The following is a 16,250-nucleotide window of genomic DNA, read 5'->3' as shown; positions in this document are numbered from 1 at the left end:
AAAATTTCATTGGGGAAATTTTATGAGAGCCCTTGACAGGAAACAAAGACACACTGTGTTAAAGGAAAGGAGACGGAGGACCCCTCACGGAGGAGCTACCCCCACTGCACTCAGGAGCCCGCACTACCCACTCCCATACACTGACACTCGCGAGAACAGTGCGGTATCTCGTGGTGCTCCAGGCCCCCTGTGGGCCACCCCCAGGGGACGCGGAGATAACAGCACCAACGCAAAGGAGAAGACCTGGGCCTCTGCCCGCCAGCTGCACTGGAGCAGGGGCAGGGAAGGCTGGTTTCGCCCCAGCGGCGACGGTGCGGACTGGTGCTGCTCCGTACAGACCCATCCCCACACCCCTTGTGCTGGTGACTGACTCACAGAAGAGCACAGGACCCTGCTGGCATGTGAAATGTAAGGGGGACATTTCTTGAGGGACTTGTATTAAAAAAAGAAGGAAAAGGAGAGTGAAGAAGAGAGGAGAAGAAAAAGAGGAAGAGGAGAAAGAGAGAGAGGAGAGGAGGAGGAGGGGGAAAAAAAGAAGAGGAGGACGAGAGGAGGGGGAAGGAGGAAGAGCCCCTGCCCCCCGTTTGGAAGCGTCGTGCGCTGACCCCGCACTGACCCCACACTGACCCTGCACTGACCTAGGTGGGACCAGCAGCAGCCCCCCAACTCATGGAAGCCGGTCAGGAGATGCCAAGAAGCCATGGGAGTCCTGAGGACGCGGCGGACTCCGTTACGGGCAGCCGCCGACCTCCTGATTTCTGTGCTTACCCTCAGAGCGCCGCACACGTAAGTAACTAACGGGTTGTATATCTGCTATTAGAAAATTAAACTAAAAGGCAAGGTAATGATTTAATTTCTTTCTTTAAATGATTCTATTTGAATAGATACCCACTAACCTAAATGATATAATCTCTAAAAATTTAAATTAGAGATGATTTTAAATTTTATTTTAATAATATATATACATTATAAGCATATTAACAAGAATAAATTTAGTATGTATCAAATGTAAAAGGAAAAAATGTGGAAATTTCTTTGAACCAAAACTGAACTTTTTTGTTGTTAAATCTGTTTTACATAGAATAAGCAATCCTAGTTCTCAAAATTTTGCTTTTTAATTGTCTCAAGCCTAAGTTCTTGGATGCCTTTTGATATGCGACACAGACCTTATAACTCTTACAAATATATTTATGATTCTATAAAAAACTTAGTTTATTTTTTAATAAATTTAATTTGTGAGATTTATTCAATGGTACCATTCACTTATGACTCAGCTCATGTCCGTAGTTTAGAACACTCATTTTCTTAAATAAGTTATTGTTTTTATGGAAAAGAAATACGCCTACCTCCTCCACACGTGAACGTCTGTTTCCAACGCGAACAGCAGGTCGGTGAGAAGCCGCTGGTGCATGGGCGACCACTTGAACTCGGGAATGCGGAACATGGTCGTGCGCGGGCCGGGGCTGAACTGCCGCCGCTGCTCCTCCGTCATGGGCATCCCCCGGAAGCCGAGGTCCACGCGCAGGTCTCTGTCCTGGGCCACGGACCGGCCCTGGACGGCCTGGAGAGGCACAAAGCGAGTGTGTGTAGATCACAGAAGACCACGGAAGGAAAGCGAGTGAACGGGGAGGGAGGGGCGCTGACGCCCGCGGCGTCCTGGGCCTGGCGACCCCAACAGAGGCCTGCGCGCAGAAGGCGGCGAGGGCTGCTTTCACGTGACAGCCTCCGAAACTAGGCAAGAAAATCAGATAGCTGGGTAGTAACAACTTCCACAGTGAAAACCAGATCCCCTTAACCTGGGCCTCTGGAGTCTGCCCGAGACCACGTTTCTTCCTTAGGAAAGGGCGCACGTACTCCAAGGGATGCCCACTGGACACATGTCACCAACTACTTGTGATTAAAACATGTCAAAAGAAATACCACTCAGAGTTGTTAGCTTCAAAGTCTATTTCACTCAGAATACTTCAGTTTAGAAGAACAAATGCATCTGTTAAAGTTAGAAAGCCAGAAAAACGCCTCTGCACGCTGAGTGGAAACCAGAGAGGCCCGGGGGTTCTATTCCGTAAATGGCCCACTGCGCCTCCCTCTGCTTTAAATCTGCGCCGAATTCCGCATTCCCCCCAGGCCCACGCTCACGGCAGGACACCCTTCCCACACGGACCCCACTGCGAAGGAGTCTTCCAGGGCACGAAGACACCAGTTAGGTATACCGTGTACTCTTTATAATATAGGACATTTAAAACTTATTTTCAATGACATCAAAAGGTGAGCAGAAAACCCAGAGAACAAATCACGGTGTGTAAGTTTTTTTCTGCTCTTAAGTACATGGCACTGTTTAGCCTAGAAAATGAGGAAGTACTCTTAACACTGAAAGCCTCAACAACTAAGATCCATATGAGAAAACACCCTCCTCTCACGTCACCCCGGCGAGGCCCAAGCCCCTAGCCCTAGTGTGTCCTCACCTCACCTCAGGGCCTCGGAGCCTCCCTGTCCCGGTCCTGCACTCCCCCCACGGTCCCAGAACAAACCCTCACTGCCAGTGACTCGCGGGGGCTCCGCTGCCCGGCCGCCCCAGGCCCCCTCCCCACGCTGGGGCAGGCCGAACCGGCAAGCGCAGGGCACGGGCCGGCCCCACAGCAGGCTGGCCCCCGGCCGGAGCAGAGCAGTTTCTTCTCCGTCCCCTGCCTTTCTTCACCAGCTCAATCCGGGGTCCAGGTCCTCTTTTCCAATCCACACAACAGGACTGGGCTTGAAGCTTAAAAGGCTACAATTAATGACATCTGCAGAGTGAAGATCTGAAGTACAAAATGTGTAAATGGAGTCACAGAGCCAAAAAATACCAGAATGGGCAGCCCCCCTCAGGGCCGTATTTTGATCTAGTACAGTCTCGTTCTGTATTCTAAAATTCAGGCTCGCCCAAAGCCCAGAGAGGCGGAGCAAAGTCAGACAGAAGGTGGTAGAACTGGGAATAAATACAATTCAGGCATTTTTAATTTCTTCTATATGTATGACTGACTATACCACTCAATTCCACAAAATATTCTTACATCGGGTTGGCCAAAAAGTTTGGTTTTTTTCCATAAAATGGCTCTTGTAGTGTTGTTTTTAACTTCATTTGAAACAATTTTATTAGATTGTCTTGTGATAGCTATCACATCAGTGTGCATTTAAAAAAACATAACAATTGGTGAATTTTGTGCAGCCATTTTAATATTGAAGATGTAAGAAAATACACAACATTTTCAGCCTATTATCTGCTTTATTACTTCAAGAAAGGTAAAAACACAACTGAAGCACAAAAAAAAAAAAAAGATTTGTGCAGTGTAAGGAGAAGGTGCTGTGACTGATCAAATGTGTCAGAAGTGGTTTATAAAGTTTTGTGCTGGAGATTTCTCACCAGATGATGCTCCACAGCCAGGTGGACAAGTTGCAGTTGATAGCGATCAAATTGAGACATTAACTAAGAACAATCAGCGTTCTACCATGCAGGAGACAGCCAACATACTCAAAATATCCAGATAAATAAACTTACTGGTGAAAATGAAAAATGCATCTTTCATTTTATGGGAAAAAAAATGTACAGACTTTTTGGCCAACCCCAAACCATAATTAAAGATAAGCCTAGTGTGACTGGTAAAACATCACTCAGGTTTGGTGCAAACAACTGACACCTATTTGACAGAGTCTTGGAACTCAGGTAGGATCACTCACTTGGGTTGTAGTAGTGGTCTGAATTTTTCGGATTTCTTTTCCTAATTCTTTGCCATCATCAGACCTCTCAGTATCCGAAACTATACTTCCTGCGTCGATGTTTGGTGCAACCCTGCCCCCAGAAGACTCCGTCTCCAGAGCTGCGGCTGTCATGCCGGCACACGCCAGCCCTTTCGAGGCCGAGGCCGAGTCTCTTTCAGAAATGCTGCTCGTGCCATCTGAGGTGGTGTGGATTTTGAACTCTTTTTCTTCTACGATACTTGCACAAGTCAAGTCTACGCTACTGGTCATGTGAGCAAGCAACCCCAGATCATCACTAACACCAAGATGCACTTGCGTGTCCTGAATATTTGGAATAATGTGATTGCTAGAAAGTTCAGGGAGGAGTTTCTCTTCCTGTTTGGGTATTTTATCAAAGAGAAATGATGCACTGTTATTAGGAAGTTCATCTTTCTCATCTGCTAATGTTATCAGTGGGCCATTATCCTTCTCTTCACTTTTTTTAATGATCCCAACGCTTCCGTGCACATTGTTCTGGAGTTTCTCAACGGCCGCGCTGTACACGTTGTCCAGGAGAGACTCCACCTCCACCAGGGCCCCGTTCTCTCCGCCCACTAGGGTCTCTGGCGATAAGTCCATATCGTCCAGCTTTACTTCTGTGGCTTCCACTTTCTCTGCTTTTATGTCAACAAGAAGGTCGTGCACCTCCACATGCACCCCGCCGCCCGGTCGGTCGGAGTTTCCAAGGATGTCGTCGGACACTTTTGTCGCCATGAGCAGGTCCCTGGCGTCGGTGCTGACGGGGTAGTCCGTCTCGCTCTCCGGGCTCTGGCTCTGGGAGAGGTCCTCGATCTCGCGCATCTCCATCCCGCCTTTGGCGCCGGCGGCCTGCGAGGAGAGCCCGGAGATGGTGCTCACGCTCCCCTTCTTCCCCTTCTTCATGTTCTCCTCCTCCTGCCGCTGGTACTCCTCGTACATCTTGGCCAGGTACTCCTTGTGCGCTTCGTACGTGACCTTGGGAGCAAGTTAAAAAAAAAAGTGGAACCAAGAACTAAGATTTCAAACGCAGCATGTATTAATACTAAAACAACTGCTTAGTTCCACCAAGTACTTGGAACTGATCATCAAAAATCGTTAGGACTTCTTACATGTCCACACAGTTAGGCAAACTAATAAAATTAAACTTGTAAGTAAGTGATCTATTCTTTTAGGTTAAGTGTTACCCTAACTTAATAGGCCAGCTGAACTACATCCTTGCAGCACTTGAGCTAAAATGGAGACATGGCTGATAGACAGACCCCAAGCCCTGTTACAACAGCGGTCAGCTTCACCGTCTCTCACTCGCGTGCCTGTGTCAATAGCTGGTTTTAAAAACCACACCCATTTATAATATACACTTATAAATTGTTAGAACATCACAATTTTATCTTTACATAGCTTACTTTAATTACTTTATATAGGCTTATTTTAAAATAGGATATATGTGTGCATATATGACATACGAAATTCAATGTATTTTCTTATAAAATACTATTTTCAAATTTATTAATGTAATAATAAAAGATGTCAATATTATTATAAAATTTAAGTTTTTAACAGGAATAAAATCTTTTCTAAAATTAAAAAAGTTCAAAATTTTTCCTGGGAGGCACATGTGATATTAGTTTCCACTTAAGTCATAGGATAACAAAATTTTGGTTTATGAGGAACCTTCCTTTGGAGACTACAATACTAAAAACCCTCCAACTTATGGAAGATGAAATTAAGTCCCAAAAGCAGGTTAGCAAACTATATTCTCCTTCTACTACAGATCAGATAATATTTAAAATATAAGTATATAAATTTCTAGGATTAAGAATAAAGAAAAGATAGTGCAATTAAGAACACTACACTTAACCACTTTAAAGATACTTATGATTCACTTGAAAATAAAAATATCTTCTGACATTTTTTGATAGTCTTAACAAATATCTCAGAGTCTATGGCCTAAAATACTCTTATTAGAACCAGTAGGAATGTTTTAGTTTGTAAAAGAGCAAGGGGCTCAGGCCCAAGTTCTCAGGCCTGCCATACATCCTGGGTGGGGTCCCCTTTGGGGTCTGAAGTTCCTCACTGATGAACCTGAGGTGTGGATCCCGGAGGAGATGAAACACTGTCAGACCACACAGTGGAAGAGCCCGGGACCGGGAGTCAGCGTGCTCGCAGGCGCCCACCAGAGGGCGCCAGAGGAGCACCTGCAGCCCGCTGACCCGGAGGGGCCTGGGGACAGGCGCTGCGGGCGGCTACCTTGGAGTGAGCTATGGAGAGGGTGTCCACCCACACGCGCCAGCCTCCCCACTCGTATTTGATGGCGTGATACAACAGAATCCGGAAGATGTTGTACACCATCTCAGTGATCTTCTGCTCTTCAGAATTTTTAGGGTTGATGTAGCCAAGCGAAAACATCCAGTCCTGCCACACTGAACACTGCAATAAGCACCTAGTGGGAAAAATATATGCATTAAAAATACCAAAATTACATTAGAATTCACTATGGTGAACTCTCGATAAAGAGTGAAAATGGGGGCTGACCCAGGTAAACCACGGGGCAGTCATTCCGCACCGCCCACACACCATACCTGGAACGACGCTGCCCCCAATTTTCTCCCTAGGAAACCCAAATTATTATTTCAAATTGCTTTCCTAATTCTCCCAGTCACAGTTACTTATTACCTTTCTACTCCCTCATCACGTATAACACTCCCGAAGAACTTACAACACGTTACAAAGTGGCCTCTGCATTATCGTTGTCATTCCCACAAAACTGCACCAGCTGCACACTAAGGCCGCCTGCGAAGCAAGGTGTGTTGCACGCACGAGGCGTTCAATCAACACTTGTTAAGTTAATGACTCAGGCAGCCGCCGTGGCTTCAGACTCTACCCCATGTTCTAGCTCAAAAGGCATGACCTCATCGGATGTCAAACGCGGTTAAGGATGGGTGAATGTGGGCCAAGCAACACATTTACAACTGAAAGCACTACTGGTGATAAACATGTAGTAGTACCAAAGGGACCCGTGCATTTTAAATAATGATTTGTGGATGTATAGTCATATATTCAATTAAAATATAAAACCCATATATGTAAAAACGTAAAAATAAAAAGAAGTATAATAAATGCACATTACATCAAAGAAACATACAATGCCTTCTGATGATTAAAAGTATTGAGCAATGTGGGAAAGAGTTGAGATATTTTCCTATGAGACTACAAATAAGAAAACAAAAATAAGATAATGGAATAAAGTTCTGTTATAGTATTCAAATTGCTCACCTTCTGTTTTCACGACTGTTACTGAAAAGTTTTATCATGTCAGATAAAAACAAACGACGAACTTCCATCAGTTCTGCACTTGGTGTAGAGTTTTTTAACAAAGTTGCCACCACCTTAAGAATCACTGTAAAATAATTTTTTTTAAAAAAGGTACAGTATAGATTTATAATTACATCATATCTCCCACTCAAAAACTACTTACTGATTTTTTAACTAAAGGTTTAGCGGCATGGTAGGTGAATTGTGTTATGAACTACATAAACACTATGATGACTAGGTGGTTGGAAAAGGTTTTGGTTTAGTCTGACATGTTACCAAGTACTACCGCGTTACAATAAAAAATGCTATTCGCTCACTTGGGTTCTGAATTTTCACTGTAGAATCCGGCTCCGGGTGTGGTTTGTGTACAACTTGAGTGCATACTTGCTCGGTCAATATCTGAAAAATGAAGATTTTTAATTTTGTTTATAAAACAACTTAAAACACAATTGCAAAAAATATATATACACAATTTCAAAAATATTTCAATTCTGTTCAAATCAAAAAGTCTCTCTTCTAAAGGGTCTTCTAGTGAATTCCATACACTTCTAAACTCTGGAGTCTTCAAAAAATATTTTTTTATTATACAAAAAACCAAAACCAAGACCAGTATCTATAGGAGAGATTAATTACGAAATGCAAAAATTGTTTGAAATACCTTTTTAGCATGCATCCTTAATATACGTATGCTGTAAATTGTCAACATTTGACTCAACATCAAATTAATTTTAGAAACTTAGAAAATAAGTAAATAAAATAAAGTCTGAGTCCTGGGTCCCAACCCAAAATGTAGTGTCACAGGGGACATTGTTTATAAACAGGGTGGCTCATCATTTACTCCAGAGTTTTTTTTAAAATCTTCATTCAAACAACAACAAAAAACCAACAAAAGTTGACAGTTATAAATAAAGACAATTATAAAACATTTACTAATTTTTCCATTAAACACAACCTTGGTGAGCACAGAATTTGTATCCATCTTTTTTGATGCTACATGCCCTGCAACAAGCACAGCGCCTGGCACACTGCCAGCACTCAAGTAACATTTAAGTTTAAAAAAGTACAATGTATGAATAGATATCTGACCATTTACTGCATGTTAAGCCTTAGCCTGTGTTTACCTAATTCTTGTACGTATAAAAAAATCCAATGAGACTATACTTAATAAAGATATTCTATATCAGTGACTTAATTTCCTGTTTTGTTAACTTCTGAATAAACCTTTTCAAACGGTCCAACCCACACCACGGCCACAGACCCTGGGGGAACTACGAGAGGTCGCGGGAAGCCTTGCTGTGCACAGCTGTAGGGTAGAAGCTGGGGATGAAGAAAGAATTAAAGAGAGACACGGGCTCCCCATGGTTAGAAAAAGACCATGACATCGGCAAGTGGCATTTTTCTTACCTTTCTGCTCAGCTTTTTGTTTTTAAAAGACAGGAAATTACTTAATCATATTAGGAATATATATATCCAAAAAGTATTCACTTGAAATAAAAACAAACCTAGCAGCCCTGGAATGGTAGAGGCCACAAGCACCTGCCTCCCCTTCCCTCCCACACGTCTGCTGGGACTGGACAGCGCCTCGCACATTCTCAGCAGAGCCCTGCAGACACGCGCCCCTGGTCGGGTGGGACTGGCCCACGACGTAAAAGTTTCTTTGAAAACCAAATACCACAGAACAATCCGTGGTTGGCATATGCTTACAAAAAGTTTTCATACCAATTGACCCAAAAAGATTTGGTGTGAACCTACAGCCCAGCAGACAAGATCCCAATAATTCCTGTTACAAAGAGATTCAGAATAATGGCAGACGTGCTGGGAAAAGAGGAGGTCGTAGTCTTCCATGAGAGAGAACAGTCAAAACTTTCTCATCCCCCAAAGACGAAATCTCATTGCACAGAAAACAGAATTTATCTCAAAGAACCTCCCGGTGTATATTGTTGTCTGTTTTAAGTCCCTATTTGATCATTTAACAATGAGGGTAATGGCTATGTTGCCCACCTAATGAAGCTGCTAGGAAGATTAAATAAGACCGTGTGTGAAAGTACTTTGAAAACTACAACATACTCAAATATAAGGTTTTTAATTATAAAATTATAGTTATTAAGGACCAGTTACAGGTCCAGACTCTGCCACAGGTTTGGAATGGGAAGCACGGTCGTGGTGTGCAAATACATTTCTAGAATCAACTACTTAATTAAACTTCTGGAGCCAGGCATGAAACGTGCCCCCGTTTCCTATTAAAACGTGCCAGGCTGTCATTGAGACCCCGTGGGAGTTTCAACAGGGGGAGGAAACAGGAACGTGTGAGTCAGGAGAGGTAAACTCTCCAAGGAACCGGAAGGACGTGAGACAGGCAGGTGAGGCCTGGCCCCGGCCAACACAGGGCGGCCCAGAGCCAGATGCGGACGTGACACCCAATGTGCACTCCACATTCACCGCACGCCTCAGTGCACACCAGCCACACGGTGGGAGCTTCACAGCGCCATGTGACCGGTGACTGTCACAGTGGAGCGGGCTGGGAAACGACAAAGATTGCAAGCACCGAGGCAGCCCAATAAATACGCTGCTGACAGACACAGCTCGGAGCAGAGCACTACACCTTGGCACTTCATTTTCTAAACAGAACCATCTCCCAGGGTGTGAGCCGCAGAGGCGGCCTAGGCTGAGGCAGGGCCCCAGGTGCCACCCGCCACCCGCCACCCGCGCTCCGTGGCCTTGGCACACACAGCTCATCGCTGCTCTGCGGGCTCAGGCAGGGCCAGTTTGTTCACAGACGGGCACACTCTGGGCCACTGCCCCTGCTCACCGCCACGGCAAGCGTCTGGGGTCAGACAAGCTTTGTATCTTGAGAGCATGGACAAGTGTGATACTGCCTGATTCTCAGCTTCTTCATCTGGGAAAAGGGTATTCAAATAGCACGATGCTTATTACACCGTCCCCCTCGGAGATTCTATAATTTTGAGAAAGGAATCTTTTTAGGAGGTACCTAACTATTTCAAGGTGAATACGACCTTGTAAAAACATTTGTGTTCAGAAGCTATTATACCCTTATAGAAAAAGATAAAGTCACTAAAACTGCACATTTAAACTATCAGTTAAGTGTTTCTAAGAGAAGCTGAGCGTGTCAAGCTCTCCACCCAGGAGGCCTCGGTGTGGCTGGGCGGAGTGTCAGGGACAGACTGTGAGAGAGGGCGTTTCCCCGCAGTGAGCCAGAGGGTGTGAGCGAGGTCCACAGGTATAATGAACAGAAAAATCTGCTTTTGCCTTTAGAAGACAGATTCTAAAATCTAACCAGTAATTCTTAAGGGTGCCACCCATCATTAAGTAAAGAAAATATAATGACCCATAATTTATAGACAGAGTAGCAACATAAATATAAAGCAAATAAAATACACAACATATTTTGCATATATTGTAATTCTCAAAAAATATTTGTATAAAAATAGCTTTGTGCAATTTCAAAGAGGAGTCCATTAAAGCTACCTCGCTTCTTATATAGAATATATGTAGAATATACTCATATTCTCGTATATGAGATACTAGAATAAATGCTCCTCAGAAAACTATGAGACATGTATATTCTCTTAATCATTTTTTGGTGTTAAGAATAACTAAGACAGAGACTTACATTTTCATAAGTTAAGTGATGTTGTCTGACACATCCTGCCAAAAGTCTAACTTGCTTAGTCCTTTAATATTTACTATTTATTCTATTGGGTATCCTATCATACATCGAATTTTAAAGATCACAGTGACACAGTTCTTTTCCACTGCACACACTGAAAGCTGTCATCTCGTGTTTTTAAATTTTTACCTCATATAGCGTGTTGTATGTGGTGACGGTCACAGTGCTCGTGTGCAGCATCAGCCTCTCTCCAAGAAGCGTGAAAAGACTATGGGTGTGCATGATTTCCACTTTTCTCCTGGAGCAAGGGAAGGAAAAAGAACAAAGAGGTTTTCACCCAGGCACAGCATTTGCTCTGTGTATATTACAGTGCTATCCATGCAGGAACTCTTCCTTGGAGCTTCTTCTGGTTTCCTTTTTGTTTGTGTGAAAGCTTTTTTCCTTCAATTTCATTTCCCTAAAGTTATATTAGCTTATGATTCAACACTTCCATGTTATCCAACCATTTCTTCTAACTACTTGAAATTCTGTTTAGTAGTTGTCTTTCCTCAGAAGCAAATGCTTTTATTTTTTTATTTTTTAACTTATGATAAAAATTTTAATCACAATTATGTATGCCATAGCAATATTTTTCACAGTTCTGTATTTTTAAATGTGCTTTATTGACAAGTTTTAAGACAGTACATCTAGGCTAGAATTCTTTATTAGTATCTCGTAATCAGTTTCTTTAAATCAGCCATCCTTATCTCTTAATATTAAAGTACACGTGTTTCTCATTCTCAGTCATAAAGGGGTAACTTTCTATAACCCTGCCCACAGTGATTTAGTTTCCATGCCTTTAATATCTCTATTCTCCCTTACTTGACCAGTGGTTTGAAAAGAAAGTGAGAATAATACCTATTCTTGTAGGCCACTTAGCATGTCAGAGATATTTTGTCTGGACTTTGCGCAGTTTTCATCGGTATTATCAGTAAACTCTTGGTACATTTAAACACAAAGAGAATTGGCAAGGTTCTGAGAGGAACCCCATCTACCAACACTTAAATAACAGCACTAATTTCTTGAGGTCATTTGTATAGAAAATGAATTTTTAAAAAGAGTAACCATGCACTGGACAAAACTATCAAAAATACTCATATATCAACAGGTGATTGTTTTAAAGTATCTGACTCCTGGACTTCAGGAAAAAAAGATTCTAGGATTTTCAATGAACCCCAATGAAATGAAAAGTAATGAACCCCAATATTAGAAAAGAATATAACATAAAAAAACACTGACTTAGCATGAAAGTAAAGGCATGATGTGAAAGGAGACCTCAATATACACATATTCTCTGGGTCAGGTCAGTTTTTATTGAAATCATATCCATATCTGCTTTATTTGATGACATACTTTATTATATCTTTATTATATCTATTATATCTAAGAAAATAAATAATATTTTCTTTTCAGCAACCAAATAGTTTTCAGCAAGCAAATAAACTATATTACAGAAATTGTGATTTTTGTTCCATAATCTACTATCAATAGACATTCTTTTATAAAATATTTTTGCGACTCTTACCATAAGAAGCTATTATTTTCCGCTGTAAGATGATTCCAGTCAAATTTCATGTTATATTTGATAAAAAACTAATAAAAATACGATTTCAGTAGATATTTCCACATTTCATTATTTAAAAAAACATCAACTTACTTGTGACCTAAATGTTTCAGAAAGTATCCCAGAACTTTCAGGGCCTGAACCCAAATACTTTCACTTTTGGAAGCCAGTAATTTGTAGATTACCCTAAAAAAATATAAAAATCAATGATCTTTTAAACTCCTACAAATGTTAAAAATATAAGCACAGCATATTTTACAATTACAATATACATAACATACAAAATACCTCTCAGAATTTCAAATTCATTGAAAAAAATGAAAAATCAGAATATTTTATAAACTCTTCTTTAAACTTGGCTTTCGAACATATAACAAAAAGGGCAATGTGACCAGCTGTTCACGAGTATGAGCGTCCCAGCCCACTCAGTAAAGATCTTCTACTTTACGACCTCCGCTTAGTGAAGCCACTCTTCCGCTGGAACTGCCCCTGACATTGTACTCGATGACCCCTGGGCTATGGGCCTCCCCAATTATCTCTCTTCCCTCGGGATTCAGGACGAGATCAGGGAAGCAACACGTCGTCTTTGTGGGGCCCTTGAATTAGGCGATACCGTGACCCAGGAACTACAGGGCAGCCTTGTGTGTTCTCGGACCCAAGTGGCAGAGGGAGGAACTTACCCCCTGCTGCTCCCCAGTCCCCGGGTCCCACCCTGCTGGAAGTTCTACACCATGCACGCTACTCTTTCACTACGTCCGTCCGTCCGTCCGTCCGTGTGAGAAGCAGTCTGTTATTTGGGGCAAAAAAGGCTCTAGTGACACATAACCTTTCCCAGCCTATACAGTCACTTCAAATACTGTACAAGAGATTTTATCCCACATTTTATTCAAAAAATAAAAGTAAATATTTTCGAGAAGGTAGAGGGAGCAATAGTAACTATATTCTTTTTAAACTAATTCTAGAATTTAAGAAGGTCCTGTGGGGTGGTAGTGGTGACTCTGACTATAAAAACAGGATATGCGTTATTATTTTAAATATCTTTTTTAAATAAAATGTACAAATATAGATGTGAACAAAAACCATCTCCATCCTTGTGTCCTTTCATGCGTTGACCTTTGACCAACGTCGCTGTTCTTAATAAGCACGTTAGAGCCTTCCAGTCACTAATTAACTCTGTTCCTGATGGGGGCCAGGATGCAGGCCCAGAGATTATCCAACTGGTGGCAGCACTGAGCAGCAGGGGCGTTGGTCCCTGACGCTCCTGCACTCTTGGTCCCTTTGTCCTGCCCATCATTAGTATCTGAGTTATTAAAAAACAAAACAAAACAAAACACACGCAGAGCACTAAGCAGCAGAGTCGGTTAGCGGAGAAGAGCCCGCGGGCCCCGCCGCCCGCTCCGACCCAGCCTCCCTCAACGCGCTCGCCCGGGCCAGCTGCCTGCTGCTCTCCGGGGCTGCGGCCGCGTGTGTCGGTCCGCAGATGCCCTCCCGGGAAGGTGGCCGGCCCACCTCCACACAGCCAGGGGACAAATGCCATTCTATATTTTGAAGGTGAAACAATCTGGGCTAAACAAAAAAGCTGGTAATAGAGGACGTAGTACAATTTTCCTATCATCTCAGTTAACATTAACAAAGTGGAACAAAGCTTAGTTAGTGGCACCAATGTTATGTTTGTTTCACAGTAGCTTATACTATTCAAAAAATTAATACATTGTTGATAATGTGTTTTTTTTTTTTTTTGCATTACTCTACTGAAGATCAGACAATGAGTAAAGATAGACTATACAGTGACTACTTCCCTTGGAAGATTTTTTTCCAAGTTCTTAAATATATTTACACTGAAATCTATTTTCAGAACTTTTAAGGACCAAGATCAGTAATTTAAAAAAATAAGTATGAGAATACGAAAGTTACACATGTCAAATAAGAAGTGTTCAGGAACTCATAAGAAAAACATCCAATAGAAAAAATAATCTTGAGATCCAAAGGAAAAGCTCAAAGTCTAAAAATGTGACTACCCTCAGATACAGAATCAGTAACTCCACTCAATTCCCATTTTCTAGGAGGAACTTTGAATTGAAGAGAATAAAAAGACCAACAGAAATTATGATTAACATCTGACACATGAAAACATCTAGAATTTTCTCTACAAATAGACAAGTGTTTCTTATGAAACACGATAGAAAAGATTGCAATACAGCATTAATAGGAAACATTGCCAAATCAGTTCATGATTGTTTACTTATAAAAAGATCGATGAATCCTAATTTGTTTGCTCAGGTTGTTAATACTGATTTACTTTTCCTTTGAGTTGCACAGGGAGCAACCTGGATTTCTTCCTCATCCCGATAACTCAGACTCTAGGAAAATAAAAAGGGATCCTCCGCCTAAGGGGCCAGGATGTAAGAATACTAGTCAAGAAACTCCCCTGTCTACATAATTACTTCCCGTCTTCCTGACTGAAGTGCGCCTTCACCTTCTTTTGATCCCGCCGTCCGGTAACAGAGCCACTTTCACCACCGTATGGTCACCGCCCTAACTTGTTGTCCCTCACAGCCATTTTGTCCCTCTCCACCTCCTTTTCCAAGGAGCTTGCCCCTGTATCTTACAAAATGGAAATCTCCGTAATTCTTTACTTTTGATCGACAGAACCAAACTAAAGTCTATGGGCCTTCCAGTCCTGGTCACTAGCAAGCTCCTGAGCTGTCTTGTGCTGAATCCCACCACACGCTCGTCTTCCTGCAACACAGAATAGGCTCTTACCCCTCCCTGAAATGTCCTTCCCGTAGTGACAACTGAATTACTCTTCTTGAGACCTGAGACCCATTTTCTTCACGCCGCCTCAGCTGAGTGTTAGAGGATTCATAGGAGCTTTCTCCACTTATTTCCTTCTTATGTGTAAGATTTCGCTGTAGTTATTCAAAAGTTCATGGAATGGGGGCCATTCTAGGAAGCACAACTGTACTCAATTCAAGTCTACTAAAAATACTAGTCTTATCCTCATACCTTATTCCATTTCTTTGATCAAATGCTGGTATCATCGAGGCTGGGTGTTCTGACATCAAAGCCACTAGTAACTGTAACACATCATGAATATTTTCATCCTGCATAATGAGAAGCACCAATATTTCTTCAGTTAAAATTTTATGCTAATGCTTTGAATAAAAAAATTAAAAAAGAAGACCCAGAACGTGTCCTACCTCATGCATTGTAAGTAGGTAATTTAATATACTCTGAAGTTCATCTTCTTTGACCCCTCGATCCTAATGTTTTAAAAAATATTAATTTAAATCTAAAATTAAAACTTTAATTAAAGACAGACATCAAAATGATCATTTTAAAAGAAAATAACAACCTAAGAGTAGCAATGTTTTAATTAAAATAGCTAGATGCTTCATAATGAAACAACTATATTATTTTGGGTTAAATAAGTAAATATTTAGACATCAGTATTTATTCATTCAAGTTGCTAATATCTGACCTTCCCTATAGTTAGTATATTTTGATCATCTAACTTAAATATTAAGTATTAATAAATATCACTATTTGATCCTGGTACTTGTCTCTTAATCCAAATTACTGCCAAACTTTACAATATTATATATTTTATCTCTTTTTTCCATTTTATAATCTTCATCTCTTAAGATCCTACTGTGATAAAATACATAACATAAGCCTGCCTAAAAAGGGGCAAAGACCATTTTTCTGGAATAAAATCTTTATGCTTGTTTCTTATTCATGTTCCTTGCCATTTCTGCTATATCCCTTAGTATAAAGGATCTCAAAGAGTATTTAACAAATTCAATAAAGGTTAATAATACTAAAGTTTACAGAATTTTAAAAACGATTCATGAATTAAACATAGTTTGTACTCAGTTTACAATAATGATTTTAAAATATGGCAAAAATCCCTTTCACCTAATACATTACAATTCTGAATTACATAAAATTATTTTA

The 16,250-nt window shown here is 41.4% G+C and overlaps 1 protein-coding gene across 3 annotated transcripts in view; it reads right to left on the bottom strand.

Moving 5' to 3' along the window:
* The window catches only part of NBEA (neurobeachin), a 482,091-nt gene that overhangs the window by 375,643 nt on the left and 90,198 nt on the right, over window positions 1–16,250 (bottom strand). For all 3 annotated transcript variants that reach the window (XM_054586547.1, XM_054586549.1, XM_054586548.1), the window contains exons 15-23: window positions 15,494–15,556; window positions 15,300–15,397; window positions 12,387–12,479; window positions 10,880–10,988; window positions 7,380–7,461; window positions 7,024–7,147; window positions 5,998–6,190; window positions 3,712–4,725; window positions 1,347–1,561 (exon numbers count right to left, since the gene is read on the bottom strand). In XM_054586547.1, the coding sequence (XP_054442522.1) occupies window positions 1,347–1,561; window positions 3,712–4,725; window positions 5,998–6,190; window positions 7,024–7,147; window positions 7,380–7,461; window positions 10,880–10,988; window positions 12,387–12,479; window positions 15,300–15,397; window positions 15,494–15,556 (1,991 nt within the window). The remainder of the gene's footprint in view (window positions 1–1,346; window positions 1,562–3,711; window positions 4,726–5,997; window positions 6,191–7,023; window positions 7,148–7,379; window positions 7,462–10,879; window positions 10,989–12,386; window positions 12,480–15,299; window positions 15,398–15,493; window positions 15,557–16,250) is intronic.

The sequence above is a fragment of the Pteronotus mesoamericanus genome, unplaced genomic scaffold (genome assembly GCF_021234165.1).
Source record: "Pteronotus mesoamericanus isolate MK-2021 breed Mesoamerican mustached bat unplaced genomic scaffold, CSHL_Meso_final contig_94, whole genome shotgun sequence".
Taxonomy (NCBI): domain Eukaryota; kingdom Metazoa; phylum Chordata; class Mammalia; order Chiroptera; family Mormoopidae; genus Pteronotus; species Pteronotus mesoamericanus.
Note: the sequence above shows the minus strand (reverse complement) of the source record. Positions and strands in the feature narration are given on the sequence as shown.